Source organism: Malaya genurostris, chromosome 3 (genome assembly GCF_030247185.1).
Source record: "Malaya genurostris strain Urasoe2022 chromosome 3, Malgen_1.1, whole genome shotgun sequence".
Taxonomy (NCBI): Eukaryota; Metazoa; Arthropoda; class Insecta; order Diptera; family Culicidae; genus Malaya; species Malaya genurostris.
The window spans coordinates 126,501,059-126,522,258 of record NC_080572.1 but is presented as its reverse complement, the minus strand read 5'-3'; the positions used below and the strand labels follow the sequence as shown (position 1 = coordinate 126,522,258).

Genomic DNA, 21,200 nt, shown 5'->3' with positions numbered 1-21,200 from the left:
ACCACCTGGAAGAGGTGGGATGTCTGATGTGAAAATGTTGTATAGAATGGGACCTAGGATACTTCCCTGGGGTACACAAGCAGGAATAGTAAATCTTTCTGAAAGTGCATTATTCAGAGAAACCTGGAATGCTCTATCTGCAAGATAATTTTTGATAATTTTAATAAGATACATGGGAAAATTATACCGATGCAGTTTGAACACCAGTCCATCGTGCCCCACATTATCGAATGCCTTTTCAATATCCAATATTGCCATGGCCGTCATTTTGGACACTGATTTGTTTTGCTGGATGACGTTGTTAACCCTTGTGAGTTGGTGGATGGTGGATCTTCCTTTCCGGAACCCAAACTGTTCTTCCAGAAATATATCCTGTTCATCTGCGAAAGCAAGAATTTGCTTTTGTATTGACTTTTCAAACAGCTTGGATAGGGCAGAGAGTAAGCTGATGGGCCGATAGCTCTTGGAAAAGGAAGGATCTTTACCCGGTTTCAAAACTGGGATAACTTTAGCTAACTTCCACATTGAAGGGAAGTAACCAAGCTCCCAGCACCTGTTAAAAATTTTAGCTAAGAAGACAAATGAGCGAATACTCAAATGTTTCAGCTCAATGTTGAATGTGTTGTCGAAACCGGGGGCCTTCATATTTTTGGATTTTTTCACAAAAGCCATCAGCTCATTCGCAGTGACTCTACTTTCCTCAGGAACCAAGCTGTCTGATTGGTCAATCTCAGCTACGCTATCAGCAACGGCTCTTTCATATGGACTAACAATGTTGAGTCCTAAATTGTGAGAACACACAAACTGCTGGCCTAGCGCATTTGCCTTCTCTACTGGTGTGATTAAAGGTATTCCTTCAGCTGCGTCCTGGGGTGACATCAGAGGAGGAATAGGCTCCGGTTTTTTCTTAAGCACCTTCGTTAAGGACCAGAAGGGCTTTGAATGTGGGAAAATTTCTCGAAGCTTTTGCTGGAAGTTCCTGTTGCGAAGCTCAGATATCCTTTCCTGGATTATCCTAGTTAAGTTGTTATAAGTAGTCTTCCTATCTAGAATGCCAGTTCGTTGATACTGCCTCCGGTAGATATTCTGAAGTCGGATGAGTTTCTTGGTGACACTGTCGATTTGAAGAGAGGAACTCGGCATATGTTGTACTGGAACCGTCCTATCACGAGCGACTGTGATTGAATGCTGGAAGGAAGATAGGGCCGCATCGATTTCCATCGGGGAATCTAGTGGAACATTGATATTAATAAGTTGGTCGGCGATTTGTTGAAATTGGACCCAATCGGTGCGATAATAGTTCCTCCGTGGTTGAATAGGCACTGTTTCTGGTAAAGATCCCATCGTCAATATTACTGGAAAGTGGTCAGAAGAGAGTTCGTAGAAGACAACCGGAGAGCTGTCTATGGCGATGTTGCTGATGAATATATCCAAAATGGAATGAACTCCCGATCTGGAAAGTCGCGTTGGTTGATCCGGAGCGAAGATGTTGTATTGTCCAGCTTCGTAATCTTCGGCAAGTACGAATCCGTTTCGATTCTGTCTTCTGTTTCCCCACAGCTCATGCCGTGCGTTCAGGTCCCCAGCAATGATGAATTTGTTCTGTCGTCGGGTGAGCAAAGCCAGATCTCGTTTCAATGATGCACACGTACCATCTCGAAGATTTGTTTGTTTGGGGCAGTACGCTGCAATGATGATGATGGGTCCCATCGTCGTTGTAATCTCAATTCCGATGGCTTCTATAAGTTGCAATTTAAAGGCTGACAGAAGCCTGTGCTGAATGGATCGTTTAACGGCAATGGCAACTCCCCCTCCTCTGGTAGTTGTCCTGTCGAGCCTGTGAATCCTGTAATTGGAAATAAAAATAGAAATTTCAGGTTTAAGATGAGTTTCAGTTAAAATAGCAATATCGGCATTCTTCTTCTGAAGAAAGTCGGACAATTCAGCAGTTTTGCTCCTGAGTGAGCAAGCATTCCAATTTACTATAACCAACTCATTATATTGCATATTCGATGATGAATTTGCCTAAGGCGTTGATTTGATCTAACCGCGTTCTGCAGTTTCGTAGTTTTGTTGTCATTGTTTCAAAAATGACGATCAGTTGTTCAGCAGAAAATAAATCACCAGAGTCATCCTTTGCTTGTGGTTGATTATTGCCCCATCCAGGAGGGATTTTTGAGGAAGATTCTTTTTGTGATCCAGCGGCTGAATCTTTTGGATTGCTGCGAGGAAGTGGCGGCAAATTCGGAATATCCCTCTTCGGTGGGAGCCGTGGGAAATTAACTTCATCCTTCTGTGGAACATTCTTGCGCGTTGATTGTTTGCGGGACGCCTGTTGTCGAATTTTTGTGAACTCAGCACGTTTGGGACACGATTTGCTAGTAGATGGATGGTCGCCATCACAGTTCACACATTTTACAGCGATGTCATCTAGTAGGCAATCGTTGGTATTGTGTGGTTCGGCACATTTCCCGCACCGACTTTTCATGTGGCAATTCCTCGCTCCATGGCCGTAGTTCAAACAGTTCGTGCACTGTGTGACATCCCGATGTACCGGTTTATACTTTTGCCATTCGATGATTATGTGAAATAACGATTTAATCGTTTTCATTTGACTCATGGTGATGGAGCCCTTCTCCAGATGAATCAGGTACAGTTGATCTCTAAACTTTTTGTCCGTATTATGTCGCTTCATTTTAAATACCATCAAAGGCTTTAGTCCAGCCTCCGACAGTGCCTGCATTAGTTCGGCTTCCATCATGTCGGGTAGTCCTCGAAGTACAACCTTCATAGGTTTGTTGGCGGCAATATCGTGTGTGAAGTATTCCGCTTTTGTCTGCTTCAGATAGCATTCCACTCCTTTGTAGTGGTTCAAAGCCGGAACAGTTATTTTGTAGCCTTCAGTACATAAACGGATTGTTGCCTGTAGTCCTTTGCTGATCAGTGTGTTGAAATCCGAGCGTAGAGTTGGTGGGAAGCCCTTCAGGTAGAAAGGCGGCATTTTTTCCTTCTTCTGCAGTTCCTCTTCGACATCTACTGGCAGATCAGCATATTGGTTTTTACTCAGCAAACGGTCGTTTACCTGTACATCACTTGGCTTCAGACGCTTAGCATCCTTTGGATCCTTCTCGGATCTATGGCGGTTTTTACCCATAGCTTGGGTAGGTAGACAACTGCGAATAAAAAATAAAACAAAATCGAAATTAGTCGTAGTAGGTTATTCGTCTATCCACATCGAGTGTTAGATGACGAATGGTAGGAAAAATGAACCACTCAACTTTTATATGGATGCTCTTGTATAGATGCAGACATCTCGCGTTCTGATTGGCTGATGCTGTAATGATTAAATCAAACAGGTTTTTCAATAGTGTACTATTGAAAAACTTCAATGTTGTTGCAATACACGTTCAAGTTGAAAATTTTCGATTCTATTGGTAGTTAGATTATATAAATCCTTCTACAGATCACTGAGCTATGAGCTTTCAAAATACGAGATAGGCAAACGCGCCTTATGAATTATCCTCTTTGATATTCGTTTATACCAAACATTTCAGAAAAGTTTAATTTTGAACTATTTGAGATTATGTCACACAACTGAAAATTTTATCATAAAATTGTGATCATATTTCCGATGGCATGTAGCAAGAATTATGTTGGTTCATTAGATACAACAGGAGATATTCACGATCAAAAACATATTACTCTCTCAGAGGGTAAATTTTGAAAAGGCGCCCCATAGTAAAGTAAGTCGTATTCACGACAAAACTTTTTCTTCAACTTCTACTATGATTTTTCAAATGAATTTGCCCGTTTTCATAAGTATGGGTGCGCAGTGCTGCTATTTTGGAGCGCACGAATTTGACATTTCTTTCCCCGACTTCTATACACGAGATGGGCGCCATTCTCGCAAAAAAAGATGTTCCCAATGATTTGTTTAGAAAATGTGAGAGCTGGATATCTTGTTAATATGATCTTTGGTGAAATGTAGGGTGAAAAATATTCACATAATTTTTCATGTAACAATCATGTATTTTTTTTTCTGAGTACCCGACAATTGCGCCAGCACACGCAGAGAGATGGAGCTTGTTTAAAATAACAAAGCAGGTAGTTGATTTTTAATTCTGATTTAATTTCAAAGAAGAATAAGATTGTTTCAACCCAATTCCTCCCTTCAATATCAACAATGATCTCTGTTTGATGTGAATCAAAACTATGACCTTGCCAAACGAAAAAGATGGGTGGGTAATGTCAGAGACATAACTGTATGACATGAATATGAATAAAACTAACTACCAAGACATGATCAACAATGATCTCTGATGTGAATCAAAATTATGGTCTCGCAAAACGAAAAGGAAGGGCGATTAATGTCAGAGACATAGCTGTATGATGAGAATACGAATAAAACTAACTACCAAGGTAAACAAACATATTAAAAATACACTTATGTCAAATCTTACCAAAAATTAGAAATAATTGCATTTTTCATGTTACTGAAAGTAAAATGATGGCGACGGCGTGAATTTCAATACAATTCTGGTATTGTATTTCGTAATCCATCCTTATCCACCTAGTGGTGCGATAATGTCATTGACACAGCCGCATTGAAATATATTGAAATAGTTTTTACGGTCATCGATAATATATATATATATTATCATTATATGCGTAGAAATATTCCATACATCTCTAGATCTACGGAGATCTCCGCAGGTCTTACATCGCTTCTCTCAAGTATTATGCATTTGGTTCAATGTGCAATTTCAACAGGTTTCCGATCATTCACGGGAAACTCACTGGCAGTGAACTAAGCTAAGAAAAATTATGTTACATACATACATACACACACATTCGCATTTGGTTTGAGGTACATATCTCTACTTCAAAGGGACAGTCACATTTTGATGCAGGAAACAATCACACATAACTGAATATTAAGTGTAAATGAAATTTTTCGGCCTAATTGATATCTTGCAACTGTTTCGTACATGAACAATATCATTTCATTTTCAAATGATTGATTTTATCAAAGAAGTATAAAAAATGACGAGAAAAAAAATGTGAAGACAATATATTTGGTTAATTGCTTCCCTGAGCCGGACAGTGAATCAGATTATGCGTGAAACTTTTATTATTTTAACTGTCGTATTGTTTATAGGCGATATTTTATTTCAGAAAAAACAACCCTTAAAATATAGAAAAGTTTCCCCCTTTAATTGGGCATCATGCTCAATTGAAGAATCCAATCAGAGTGATCACCACGAGATAGAGTTATGGTGATTCTTTTGACATATCCCATGTATTTAGAAAAATTTTGGACGATATTTTCAATTTACTTGAGTTTGAACGAATGCAGATGGCAAAACCTTACAAATATGGGTAAAAAAATGATTATTCACGTGTTGTCATCAAACATGTGAGTTGAAATTGTCTTATACACTTGAAAATCTAGGATGAAATTTGAAATTTTTAGATTTGCTTTAGATGATTAAAACATGAATAAATAGACGAGTAAAACAACTTTCGAACCTTATTTATCAATGAATCTCAAAATCCAACCATAAAATCAAGAAATTTCCCAGATATGAAAATAGTACCGAACCTCACTTCTTCGAATTTTATATTTCATCTTACGATTTCTCTATGAATATCAATCAAACAGAAAGTTATTGAATCATTATTGATCGATTTTTTTAACCAGGATTTCACAAATTTTTGTATGTTAGTATTCGATTCATAAGAAAAAATAAATAAAAACCCTGCATTTTGTTCGAATCTTCAAGCAAAATCTGAAAATTATCACCATCGCTTAGTTCAAAGCGAGTTGGTTGGATTCTTCAATTACTTTTGACATTTCAGATTTTAGTGCATGCTAAACGCAAACTAAAACACAGTATTGAATTAGTAAGCTTTTCCGTCACGAGATGGTGTAACTGTGATGTCCTTTTCGATTTGTATTGGATTCCCTGAAGTGATCAATATTAATATGAAATATCCGTACAATCCGGGTATGCTCCTCTTCAACACACTTAAATTTTTTAGCTGAGTCTCGGCAAAAAAATGCCGAGATTCGCACAGCCGAGTAATCAGCAATCATCTCGGCAAAAATAAAATAACTGAGCGTCTCGGCACCCTCAAATTTGACAAACGTCAAATATTGCCGAAATCGCCAGCATAAGATTTACTGTTTTCTCAGTGAAACGTTCGCTGAATATTCGGCAATCCAATAAAACGAAAAAATGAAAAAAACAAATTACCAAATCATCAGTAATTAAATATCTAGTCAATTAATTTTGTTTGTAATTTCTAAACATTATAAACACACCATTCAGGATCAAAAGTTCATTTTATTAACACTTGAAGGAGGCTTACAAATTTGTTGCCAGTAGTGCTTAAAGCCTCTACCTTAAAACATGTAGCATAATAAAAAGCGGCGTTTCCGGATGCGGCCACCTTGAGTCGAGCTGGAAATATGAAAACAAAGATAAATATACAAAAATTTTCAATATTTAATGATGCATATACGGTATTGTTCAAAAAATAAACTTACTTTGATCTATTGAATTTGTCCATGCATTGGGTTATTTTTTCGCATATCCCCCAAAGTTTTGTCTCGAAGACTCTTTGAGCCCCGTGTTGGGTGTTTTTCCCTTATAATGTGATCTGATAAAGTCGCTTTTTATAAAGCGAAACATGTCACTATATTTATTCAATATTTTTACTTGCAAGTGGTTCCACGTTTCTTCGAAGATTATTCATTTTTTCACTCGAGAATTTCATCAGAAAATAATCGCGCAATGCGAAGCGAAAATGTAACGCAGCAATAAATGACAGCTGTCGTGCTGAATCTCGGTAACAGCTAGCGCATATTCCGAAATCTCGGCAAACGTTTCTGCTGATGTCGGCATATCTGTTGTTTACTGATAAATTCAGCAAGCAATCATGACAAATTTCGGCAAAGTGAAGCGTTTTACCGAAATATCAGTGAATGCATTTAACGAAGTTCAGAAACATGCGTATTGATTACTGAGCAATCAGAAAATTTAGGTGTTGCTGATCAGTTTCGGCATTTTATTATGCCGAGCTCAAGAAATGGTTTTAAGTGTGAATACAAACTTTGTGTTACTGATTACCAAGTATTATGTGCCATAAGTTCGAGCCCCGACCTGCACACTTAAAATCGATTCTCGAGCTCGGCATAGTTAAATGCCGAATTAGATCGGCAACACGAAATTTTACTGATTGTTCAGTAATTCACATGCTCATTGCCGAAATTCGTTATTGTAAAGTTCTAATACCTCGGTAAACCGCATTTTATTGCGAAGTTTGGCATAACATGTTGCTGAACTTGTCCGTAAACAAACAATAAACCGAAATCAGAAAATCCGTTTGCTGAGATTTCGAACAGTGTGTTAGCTTTTACTGAAATTCGGCGCGACACTTGTCATCTAATGTCAACTATCGATTTTGTACACCACCGGACGTCGCCATTTCTCATGGAGCTGAAAATATATATGAATTTGGCGAATGAAAGAGATTTCAGTATTACGTGAAAAGCTAAGTGAAATTAAAATGTTCTTTTTATATATATTTTTGAATATTTGTTTATTTCTAGGACGGGCACTAGAAACAAATGTTTTTTCTGTGATATTTCTTTTCGTGATTTGAATTGTTTTTAATTGAAGTGAGCATTAATAAAATACACTCTTTACCAAAACTTGGGTTTCGTGATAAGTTTTTCGTGCAATAATAGAACAAAATCCTTTCTACCTTTCTCCTTCTTTTGCCGAACTATCAGCAAAATTGCTGCTGACAAGTTCGGCAATAATTGACAGTTCAGGATTGCCGAAATTCTCAGTAATTATACATTTTGCCGAGACGGTTACCGAGCCCTCGGCTGTGCAAATCTCGGCAATTATTTCGCCGAGATTCAGCAATAAATTCTAAGTGTGTAGGAAGATTGTTAATGTCAGTAGGATCATAGCATCTGCAATGCAATGGAATAGCTCAGCTTAGTTGACCGCCCGTGAGTTTCTCGTAATTGATCAGAAATCAGTTGATATTGCATTTTGAATCAAATGCATGATACCAGCGAGAAGTAAATCATGCTCAACGTGCAACCTAAACTGACTTAGAGCATGAAATGATCAACGTAGATGGCCACGCTCATACAGGTCACTGTAGGAAAGGAAGGAATGTTAGATCAACACTCAATACTGCTAGTGACCGAGGAATTTGCTGCATCACCATAAGTGTCACAGGATGGAGTGGTGTTAGTGGGGCGAGGAAACGAACAGGTTTTATCTTGGTATATAATACAAACTTATTATTTGAAAACCTACACGTAATGTTCGTAGCCTGAACGCTCACTTGTAACCGATCTTAATATGAATAAATAATAGAAAATAATTATCAAATTACCGTTTCACAAGTTTTTAAATCTATAGTTTTTTTTCTCAATCTCTAGACAGCCGGATACTGAGAGATCATTTCAATAAAAATGCCAATTATGTTAGTGGAACAATTTCGTAGCTGACGAATAGTCATATTTGAAAAAGGAACAAAGGATGTGAACGAACTGAGCTCACCACCAAAGGTTTACAATTAGCATTAAAAAAATAAACTCTAAAATCAAGTCAGTAAAAAAAGTATGTGACATAAGAAAAACTGCCAACAAAAAGACGAAAAAATTTCAATAACAGTTCCTCTATCGAATCACCACATGAGGATAAACGAATAACATAAAAGATGAAAAACATTTTATATTAGACTATTTTTAATAGTTCGAGAGAATACATAACAAAAATCCCGAAGTGATAGTATTCTGATAACTGAAAATAGGAAAAGAGAAACTCCTGCAAATCGGAGAAAGATAATAAGGAAAGGTAGTATATGGGGTAGTATACTAACTGCTATTTTATTTTATTAAAATCCGACTACGGTTCCGAAGATTTGAGTCGGCTAGAAAAATCAATCTGATACTCAACATAAAAAGGAGAGTCGATTGCTTCGATTTGTAGGTCTTGACAATAAGTGATTTACTAAAAACTCTGTTAATCCAATGTTCCAATCACCTGTTCCAGAAGTTCCGAAAGTAGCAGTCCAAAGAGTTAAAAGTGGAATCGATCGATTTCTCAAGAAAATCTCATAAACTAAAAATCTGTACTGTTCTTGTTTCGTTTATGACTAACTAATGTACTAGTCAGACCTAGTCTAGTGGCCATTTTCACCCCACCAAAAAGTGATAATTTTCGCCCCACTTCTTCGTTTCGATATTATAAGATCATAACGCAAACAAAAATTATTTTATCATAAAAACCACTAGTACCACACGATTCAGCGCATCTTATTTATCAATTTTACTTTTGATGAAAAAAAATCGAAAAGGTCGCATTCACCGAGTAATGAGGCTCAACTGAGTGGACTGTATGTCAAATGATCATAAGCCAATTGTAGCTAATGCTCGAGCTCACGTACACACCTAACCGTTAAAAAGTTGTTTTGGCCAAAGTTATTGATTCTGACACTATCAATTTTGAATTTGCACCAATTCTTCAATTGTGAGAAAAACTATTATCAAAAATAACATAAAACGATAATTTAGCTTTAATTCTTCATTCCAGTTCGTTAATCTGTAATGATCTACTCCTGTGTCGAAGGTCTTGTGCTTGTACTTTATATAGAGATTGGCAAAACAGTTCATTTCAAAGAACCGTTCAATGATGCAGAGTTCTATTAAAAGAACTAGTTCTCGAGAGCCGTTCATTCGTTCTTTTCATAGTTAGTTTGCTTGCTGAAAGACTAACCGAGACACCGTACTTTTCCGGAGTTTACCGTTCTCGAAAAAGATTCAGCGAGCAAAAAAAAGGTACACGACTTTGAACTGAAGAACTACCATTCTCAAAAAAAGAACTCATTCTCTCAAAAGAACTAGTTCTTTTGAACCGTCCGCGAACGAATTGTCCATCTCTAACTTGATATGAACGGTTAACATTCGGGACATTTACCAAAGATATTTGTATTTGCATTGAACAAATATTTATATTATATACAGAAAGCACTACCAATACGTTTGATACGTTCATCTTATTGATGCGGTTCCAAAAAAATCTAAAATATCACGTCATATAATATTCACGTTTCGCTTCTGGCTCATCAGTGCATTTGACGATTATGTTGGACTGTTAATGTCACAATGGTTCAACAAGGTGGAACGTAAATGAAATAAAAATAGTCGTGTGCCCATGAGCACATAAAACAGACATCCAAGCTAGTGTAAACTTTTTCAAAAAAGCTTTGCAAGTGAAAATCCGGTAAAAATCAACGTTGCGTACGACTTTGTACGCAATAATTACCATTGTATGGAAGCTCGAACGCAAGAGCCCATAAACGACTACTGGACTGGTCGAAGCGCCTCTACATGAGAATTGCTACTTGATGATTGCTTTTTAAAACCGTTAAATTTCTTACACACATTGTAATCTCTACTTGGATATCTTTATGAGGTACCAAACTCCTAAATTTTATTATTATTATTATTATTATTATTATTATTATTATTATTATTATTATTATTATTATTATTATTATTATTATTATTATTAGTATTATTATTATTATTATTATTATTATTATTATTATTATTATTATTATTATTATTATTATTATTATTATTATTATTATTATTATTATTATTAATATTATTATTATTATCCTTATATTATGTGGATAAAGTGTTGAAATTGAACCAGGGATCGTCAGCTGTGCAGCATGGTCTTTCGATGTGGCCAGAGTGTACAACGCCAACTTTTAAACGGCGCGAAATATCCTTGCCAGGGAACAAAACAAGTACACTAAAACCTCAATGTACGTGAACTTAATTTACGCGAATTTAATTTTCGCGACTTTTTTACGTGTTTTATTTGAAATAACGCGATTTTTTATTTAATTTACGCGATGATCGCGTAAAAAAAGGATTTTGCATAACGAACGAAATCTTAATTTATATCTAATTTATTTTTTTATCACAATCAAACATGCTTCAGGGAATTGAATATTGTGAAATGTACATTAATGAATTGTTTAGTTTCAAAGAATCTAAATAAGAACACGGGCATCCTAGAATTATCTGGAAAACAAATATTGTATATAATCGCTTTTATATAACTATAGAATGCGTAGTTCTATTTACTGAAAATTTACATACTGTGATAAGATCTGTAGAAGTACTTGCTCATTCAAAGCGTCCTCGGAAAAGGCCTTAAGGTCTACCAACGTAACCGATTATCCATCCGAAAACTTCTTGAAATAAAGGCCTTCAGATCTACCAATGTTACAAAAACCATTAACGAACTTATCGTTCTCGGTCCATATTCGTGATGCCACATGCGATCAATAGAACAATCGTGATTTCTCTAAAATCTAAAAACTACCTGGAGTTCAGGCCTTAAGATCTACGAGTGTAACAAAGTGCATTAATGCTGAATGGTCGTATAGACTTGTTTTCACCAGAGTTTTTGGACGACTGAGAATGTCCAGTATGTAGCTGTACGACTATGAGCCGTATTGATTAACTATACTATACTGAATGCTCGTATGAATCTTAAGACCTGTTTTCACTGAAGCTCTTGGACGACTTAGAACCTACCAAGAACAGCTATAAATAGACAAGTAAGCAATGTGTAGCTCTAAAAGTATGAACCACAAACAAAAATGTATTATCCGTTGTAGTTGTTGCTGTGACACAGTGTAGTCCCTAAGGACAATACTCCAAGTAGTTCTTTTATCTTGGAACATCTCTTAAACATTTCCATAGTCTCAGAACATACTTAGAAGGTCCTCAGGTACTAAAGCATCGGACGTAGTAGGATCAAATGAAATTTGAAAAACCTTTTTTACGTGAACAATTTGAAATAACGCGATGCTTATATTTAATTTACGCGAAATTTCATTTACGCACTCCCGGCTCTGCGCGTAAATTGAGGTTCCAGTGTAGTACAAAGCCGTGTATTGCCGTTCATCCTCAAACATAGACGACAAAATTATCTTTAAGTCAAATTTTACCAGCTGACACTTCTCCAAGGAGGTACTGGAGTGATATGCTGCCAACAGGATCGAATATTTTCCCTAAGCTTTTGAATCCTCCGAATTGCCCGGAATTTAAACAAATCGAATGCAAGAACTTAGATTCAAATGGAAACTAATTTACCTTTTTCTTCTGATCCTAGTTCCGGTTCCGTAATTACAGGATTATTAGTGTAAAAATTTCAATTTCAAAAACGTATTTTTATAAATGACAGTATCAAAAGGAGAATATTACTTCCTTTAGTTAACAGAACTGGTTATTCGTTTTCCGGTTCCGGAAGCACTGGTTCAAACACACAGATTATTGTTCCAACGATGGATTATTAGGAAGGAGCAAGGGGAAATTATGAAATAAATGCCGAATACGTTATAGATACATCCATTTATAGACCGTCTCTGTGCGGTGTATCATAAAAGCACGATGATAAACTTTCCAGTTTCGCTCGAAGATTTGTGTAAATCCATTAATATTGACAATGTGAATACAAACAGTATCAATGTAATGCCAATAATAACGTTTTGCGTTAAAAACACTCAAAGTCACGCATACCTCGTTACTAAAGAGAGAGTTTATATTTGAATGAAGTCCAACTATAAGCTGAGCACGCATCATCTAAGTACATGAACACAGGCACGTATAAGGGGGAATGTTTTAGGAGTTCAACCCTCCCTCCGAAACGCAAAAAATATTATGTTATTAAAATTCTTCTCTTTAAATATTTAGATCGATTATAAAATTAATTAATAATTTTTAAAAAACTTGAAATTACTATTATTAATAAAAATAATAAAAATTTCAAGTTCAAGTAATTACAAACATATTTCAGTTCGTATGAAAATTGATCAACATGTTTTCAAACACCACCCGAAAAAAAATTCTGGGTACGCGCGTGCATGAACAGATTAAGATCGATAGGTAATGTAATGAACCTTTCAATAGTCATTATCAGCACGGGGTAATACGAAGGCTATTGTAAAGCCGGGTTGATAATTATCGTTTAGTACACACAGCGATTGTAGCTCATGCTTGATGGAAGTGTAAAATAAAATTTATTGTAAGAGTTTGTGCAACGCTTTTCAAATATGGAAAATCGTGACCGTAATAGTGACGGAGAAAGTGGTGTTATCACAATAATGAATTGGCTAACGAACCAGCCTCATTTACCCAAACTTTCAGGTTTGTATTATTTACACATTTCTCGTAGAATCGCAGCGAACTTAACGCATGCCAATAAACGGAATCAGAGAGACTTATCGTGATGGCGGTGATGACATGACATTCAAACAGTGTCGATGATTTTCAGAAAACGATGCCCTCTTGTTTCTTCATTGCAACTACTATGACGCTGAAGCTGCTAAAAAGACGATTGAAGAGTATTACACTTTTCGAACTAATTGTACTGATTTGTTCACAAACCGAGATATTGAAGATCCGGACATTCAGATAGCACTGAAATTATCGTATGATATTACTAACGCATTATTTATTTGATGAAAGAGGAATTTAACCTTTGGTTGTTGCAGAATGTTCACTGTGCTTCCAAAGTCAACACCTGAGGGATACAGGATAGCATACTGTCGGTTGATAGACACAGACACAACTAACTACGTATATCTTCACAATGTGAAACTGTAAGTACCTCTTCGATAAATTTATGAATTTTCAACCAAAAAATTTATGTGTGCAAAATACGAAGGTTGAGTACCAGATAAGATCTCAAAAAACTGTTTTCAGTAATCAGATCAGTCTGTTTATCGTTTCGTATTGATGAAAAAGCTAAAAAACTTGCATTTAAGACACTAGAAAAGACGTGGGTGCAATAGTCATAAATTGGTTTTAATGATGTTCACCAAATGTACTCCATTTTCTTACCATAAATGGTAGTTACCGGTTTCTTAGGTGTTTATGCTGGTGAAACATAAATGTACACTGAAGTATTTTTTGTCGTGAATACGACTTACTTTACTATGGGGTGCCTTTTCAAAATTTACCCTCTGAGAAAGTGATAAGTTTTTGATCGTGAATATCTCTTGTTGTATCTAACGAATCAACATAATTTTTGCTACATGCCATCGGAAATATGATCACAATTTTATGATAAAATATTCAGTTGTTTGACATAATCTCAAATAATTCAAAATTAAATTTTTCTGAAATGTTTGGTGTAAACGAGAATCAAAGAGGACAATTTATAAGGCGCGTTTGCCTTTCTCGTATTTTGAAAGCTCATAGCTCAGTGATCTGTGAAAGGATTTATATAATCTAACTACCAATAGAATCGAAATTTTTTTTAACTTAAGCGTGTATAGCAAAAGCATTGAAGTATTTCAATAGTACACTATTGAAAAACCTGTCTCATTTGACCCATGTATACACCAGCCAATCAGAACGCGTTCTGAGGAAGAGAATAAAATATCTGCTGCTGTACAACAAATCGTTCATTGCATTGCTGGAAAAACAACGGTGGAGAGCATTACACAAAATCAGCTGTTCTAATGGCTCTAAAAGTTTTCTGAAGAACTATTAGGATTTGTTGTTCGTAAATCGAAGTGAAATATCCTCAGTTTAGTACGAATCTAGAACAGTTTTATTAGATTTGTGCACTTTTCGCTGTGTGAAATTCACATTAATCGAGATTAAGTGAAGCCGTCTTTGTTTTGCAAAAATGTTCCAGAGTTTAATGTCGTAGAGAATTACACAATTTGACCCTTCTGAATGCTAGAAGGGAAGCCCTACAGCATTTTGATAGTTTCTGTCAATGAATTATGCAAATCCAAAATTAAATAATCAACATTAAAATTCTGTATGCGGCTATTTTTATTGCCGCTAGGACCGCCCATTAGTGAAGAAGCTACAAACGAAATCACGTAAAAAAAACCTCTTAACAAAAATTGGATCAGTTTGTATTCTATCGCCACTGCGAGCAGATGTATTGTGTGTCGTTTGCAAAGCTAGTTTCGCTACCGACAAGAGCGATTACGTCACAGTTGCCAGTCGTTTGCATTGGTGACAAAACAACGAAAAGAGGGAAACGGTGGAGAGTATCACACAAGATCAGCCGTTCTAATGGCTCTAAAAGTTTTCTAAAGAACTATTAGGATTTGTTGTTCGTAGATCGAAGGGAAATATCCTCAGTTTAGTGCGAATCTAGAACAGTTTGGTTAGATCTGTGCACTTTTCGCTGTGTGAAATTCACAGTAATCGAGATTAAGTGAAGCCTGCTTTGTTTTTGCGAAAAATGTGAAAAAGGGTAATGCTTGCATAATTCATGCAATTGATCAACTAATTGATATTCGGAAGTGTTAAGGAACATGTCGGTTGTTTTCGTATTCACGACATCCACCCGCCTTTTTATGCGAGTTTACGTACCGCATGAAAAAAACCGCATAACTATGAAAATTCGCATTTAAAAAAAACCGCATAACTCTGAAACTTGGAATAAAAAAAACCGCATAACTCTAAAACTTCACATAAAAAAAACCGCATAACTCTGGAACTTCGCATAAAAAACCGCATAACTCTGAAAATTCGCATAAAAAAGTCGCATAAAAAACCGCATAAAAAAGACCTTAGTATAATTAAATATCGATACTTGATTGTCGCCAAATGCAGTCAATTCTACTGGCAAGGTATTTACAATTTATTGAAAAGATGTCAAAAAAGTGTAGAAAGCGATGGAAAATATTTCGAATGAAATAACTAAGACTAAGACTGAATCGTAAATAAGGCACGCGAATTGCAAGGAAACCAATCACCAATGTAGCGTGGCCTTATATTTTTGATCAGTGACAAATGATCATTGTCAAAGAAGCCATCCTGAAAAACGTTACAGTTTTTTTTTTCATATTGTAGCTGTAGTAAAAATAGAAAAATCCTACGAAAAAGTTTTGTATGAGTGATTTTTATAAACTTTGTCGAATATTTCAAATAAAATATTGAGAAAAACCTTATTGAATTAAATGTTTAAAACTAAATTAAAGTCAATTTACAAAAACCGCCACTTTCGATTTGGATGAAATTTTTAGATATATATATATATATATATATATATATATATATATATATATATATATATATATATATATATATATATATATATATATATATATATATATATATATATATATATATATATATATATATATATATATATATATATATATATATATATATATATATATATATATATATATATATATATATACAGGGTGATTTTTTAAGAGCTTGAGAACTTTTTTAAACAATAAAACGCATAAAATTTGCAAAATCTCATCGGTTCTTTATTTTAAACGTTAGATTGGTACATGACATTTACTTTTTGAAGATAATTTCATTTAAATGTTGACCGCGGCTGCGTCTTAGGTGGTCCATTCGGAAAATCCGCTTTTTTATCGACAAATTTTGTTCAGCGATGAGGCTCATTTCTGGTTGAATGGCTACGTAAATAAGCAAAATTGCCGCATTTGGAGTGAAGAGCAACCAGAAGCCGTTCAAGAACTGCCCATGCATCCCGAAAAATGCACTGTTTGGTGTGGTTTGTACGCTGGTGGAATCATTGGACCGTATTTTTTCAAAGATGCTGTTGGACGCAACGTTACAGTGAATGGCGATCGCTATCGTTCGATGCTAACAAACTTTTTGTTGCCAAAAATGGAAGAACTGAACTTGGTTGACATGTGGTTTCAACAAGATGGCGCTACATGCCACACAGCTCGCGATTCTATGGCCATTTTGAGGGAAAACTTCGGAGAACAATTCATCTCAAGAAATGGACCGGTAAGTTGGCCACCAAGATCATGCGATTTGACGCCTTTAGACTATTTTTTGTGGGGCTACGTCAAGTCTAAAGTCTACAGAAATAAGCCAGTAACTATTCCAGCTTTGGAAGACAACATTTCCGAAGAAATTCGGGCTATTCCGGCCGAAATGCTCGAAAAAGTTGCCCAAAATTGGACTTTCCGAATGGACCACCTATGACGCAGCCGCGGTCAACATTTAAATGAAATTATCTTCAAAAAGTAAATGTCATGTACCAGTCTAACGTTTAAAATAAAGAACCGATGAGATTTTGCAAATTTTATGCGTTTTATTGTTTAAAAAAGTTCTCAAGCTCTTAAAAAATCACCCTTTATATATATATATATATATATATATATATATATATATACATATATATATATATATATATATATATATATATATATATATATATATATATATATATATATATATATATACATATATATATATATATATATATATATATATATATATATATATATATATATATATATATATATATATATATATATATATATATATATATATATATATATATATATATATATAGTTATATATTAATTACACTTTACCATCTTTGTGGCATTTGTGTCAGATAAGTAGTTATGTTCTCGATCCTCTATATCAACATTAGAATTATTACAAAAAAAAATTACAATCATCTTAATAATAAGATAAATCCTAATAACACCAATATTCGAAGATGGTTTTCCTGTTGTCCCCTTAAATTGTCTCTCTCTCTCTCCAATGATTGGGTCGAAGATGAAACGCGAAAAAAAAACATGTTTCATGGTGCCTTTTTATACAACTCATGTTTTCATAAATATTATGCGTAGTCTATGAGACCACAAATCCTTTTATTTAAGTCAAAATTTTTGAGTTCTTGAGCTTTTGATTATTATTTCAGGGATTTCCGGAACCGGGAACTGGGAACCAGCATAGCTGAAAATGGTTCGTGTAGCAAGCAACTATCGTAGTCTACAAATTGAAAAAAATTTGAGCCGATTTTGGAAGAATTTTTCGTGTTTCGCATCGTCACTCTAATGAACAGTTTTCAATTTTAAACACACTTTCAATCAAATAAATAAATAAATAATAAAATTCAATTAGCGTTCTGTGGCACCATAATCATTTGAGTCAAAATTGGTAAAAATCGGTGCAGCCATCTGCGAGAAAATCAAGTGAGTTTCATTTTGAAGTTGTTGATTACAATTTCCGGGACCGGAACTAGCAACCGGTATAGACAACGCCGGTTCGTTTAGCAAGCAACGATTATAATCTACAATGTTTCAATTTTGAGCCGACTTTAGAATTTCCCCGTTTTATTTCATTTCTTTAAATGATAGTTTTAAATTTTAAACACATGTTACCCTATAATCAATAGCGTTCTTTGGTACCCTAAGCCCTCTCATTTAAGCCTAAATTAGGGAAAATCAGTTAAACCATCGAGTGCATATTTTTGTCACATACACACAGACATACGACACTCGGTCCTTCGGGCCTTGGTTCAAAAGTCGGTTTTCACAGTGATTTCATATCCTTTCGATACGAGAAAGGATGTGATCGTGTATTACAAACGATGCCATTAATACTTGAAAATCTTCTTGAGCATTTTCCAATGAACAACATGGCTTAGATCAAAGACGTCATATTAACAAGATATCCAGCTCTCAAATTTCCCGAACAAGTCATTGGCAACATTCTTTTCTGCGAGCAAAGCACCCTCAGGCGAGTCCGCATTGAATCTCGTACATAGAAGTAGGGGGGAGAAATGTCAAATTTTTCAAATTAGTTATATCAACAATTAACTGACAATCATCGTATTTTTGCAGACTTGTGTTATGTCTTGATTTGTGGATGAAGGAAGAAGCTCTTGCGCCAGGGCATATTATAATTTTCGACATGGATGGAATGAGCCTAAGCCACGTGGCCAAGTTGAAACTTTCAGTTCTGCGAAACTACATCTACTACACTCAGGAAACACTCCCGATTAGACTGAAGCAGCTGCATTTTCTAAATGTTGTCCCTTTCATTGATAAAGTCATGTTTGTGGTAAAACCATTTTTACAGAAAAAAGTTTTAGATGTTATACATATGCATACTAACAAAGATTCGATGCTCGAGTACGTGCCGGAGGAATGTTTACCGGAAGAATATGGAGGTAAAGCAGGAACACTTGATTATCTTAGAGGTATGATTACTCTGTATATTCTGATTTGTGGTATTAAAATAGTTTTCTTCTTTATTCAGAATCGTTCTACCAAAAGTTAGTTGATAGAAGAATCGAATTTCTAGATGAAGAGAAAGTAAATATTGTAGACAACAAAAAACGGATTCAAGTACCTAAACCGTTTATGTTTGGTTTGTTTGGTAGATAATGGCTGAAGTCATAATAAATGTACTAATCGCAATGTGAGGCCGGGTGTAAATAAAAAAAATCCTAAAACATACGTGTTAGTTTTTTCTGTCATTTGTTTTATATATGGATTTATATGATTTAACTACCAATCTTCTAAAACTTCCAACTTAAATGTGTATAGCCAAATTGTTAAAGTATTCCATTAGTATAATATTGAATTGACCCATCACGAATCAAACAAAACACGTTAACAGAGCATAACATAACATAACATGTTATGTATATAAAGATTAAAGGTTGAAATTTTTCCCATATTTCTAAGCAGTTCGGACGGCGCAACAAACTTCAATGCACTCAGTTGAAACTGGGAATCAGGGTTAAATTTGTATGTTTCAGGAGAATAATCTGTAAATCTGTATCGAAGGATCAAAGTTCTGTATTGAAAATCTGTACATGAAAATGATATGAAATAAAGTGCAACGAAATGAAAAAGTTATTAAATCGAACCTGAAAATGACGGCGATTTTTTGTTTACAGGTAGTGTTTATTGTAATGCAATTGGCAACCATTTTATTTACTTTCTTACATTATGGCCAAGCCACTATCTTTCTATCTTACCAGAAGTTTTTTTTGAAAACATTAAGAATAATTCCATAAAAAGTTAATATAGATAAAACGTCATTAGCAGATCGAACCATGTATAGTGTTTACAATCCTTGATATAGTCTTTTATTCGATTTGTACCCACTTGTTAGTATTATTACAAAAACATGATAACAATTCTATTCTTTAAAAGTATACTTATTGTCTTTCTCGTATAGAAAGTCAATGTAATCTATTGAAAAATTGACTTAAGCTACGATCAGACTAGCCAGTTTATCTGTCACAGTTTATCTGCCACAGACAAGTAATTTTTCTGCAGTTTATATTTGGTCTGGCAATGTGATTACACTATTCACAGTTAAATGACTGCAACAGTCAAGTTTTACTGCCGACAGTCAATACTTTGACAGTTGTTATGTTTGACTGTGACAGACTTTTTGAGCATGTCTGTATTGTGATTACATTGATCTGACAAATCAAACTGGTTGCAGGCTTAAATATAGGGAGTGGGCTGTTTATTGCAGTTTTTCTGCACAAAGTGATCACATTGGAAGAAAGTTTGTGGGGCAGAGAACTTTTCACGGAATATTGCATTACGATAAAATATCGATCTGATCTCACAAACGGAAGTTCGTTGCGTTGCTACTTGGTGTGTTGTGTTCCGAAGCAATTAAAGAAGGAATATAAACGTTCTCCGTTTTTTTTACCTTTTTTTATAAATATCAAAAATAGGTATAGAAATCGCTCAAACTTTAGAAAATTTTTCCGAGGCCCGGAGACGCATGTTGGATTGGTTATTATTTTAGACAATTTTAAATACTGAACTTTTCCACAGTTTTTAAAAATATCAAACCGAAGCTCTTCGATGTATCTAAAAATCATTTATTAACCAAATATGAAGTGAGCGTGTTTTTGTTAAAATGAAACGTTTATTTTGAATGAGAAAAAAAATAGTCGAAATAGTGACCATCTTTCTGGCAATTTGTGGATACCTCGAGTATCAGACATCCCATTTCGACTTCTTCGTAGGAATTGAAATGGTGCAAAGTCAATGCGTGGCTATTCGATGAAAACAAATGGTAGTCATTTCATTTAAATTCATATTTGTTTTTCTTACTTTTTTTTATCTCTGAATGATTTACATTTCAAGTGATTCTATAATAAAATATTTCATCTTTGTTACAGTACTTTGGTTGTTCTGTTTCTTATTTCTTATCTGTGTCTTGGTGTTCACTGATTTAGTGTCTTTTGATACAAATAGTATTCGGAAATAAATGAATACGACGGTGAGGGAGAAGCTCCCAGTCAAGTGCTTTGATTGTATCCTTCCTGAACAAAATACCAAGGCTTTTA

At 35.0% G+C, this 21,200-nt stretch overlaps 1 protein-coding gene across 1 annotated transcript; it reads left to right on the top strand.

The window, feature by feature from the left end:
* The first annotated feature begins 13,058 nt into the window (after window positions 1-13,058).
* On the top strand, window positions 13,059-19,745 carry LOC131437538 (alpha-tocopherol transfer protein-like). The gene is made up of 5 exons (XM_058606946.1): window positions 13,059-13,261; window positions 13,389-13,545; window positions 13,609-13,716; window positions 18,718-19,076; window positions 19,136-19,745. The coding sequence occupies exons 1-5, from the start codon at window positions 13,168-13,170 to the stop codon at window positions 19,261-19,263; spliced, it is 846 nt and encodes a 281-aa protein (XP_058462929.1). The 5' UTR covers window positions 13,059-13,167; the 3' UTR covers window positions 19,264-19,745.
* Window positions 19,746-21,200: the final 1,455 nt, after the last annotated feature.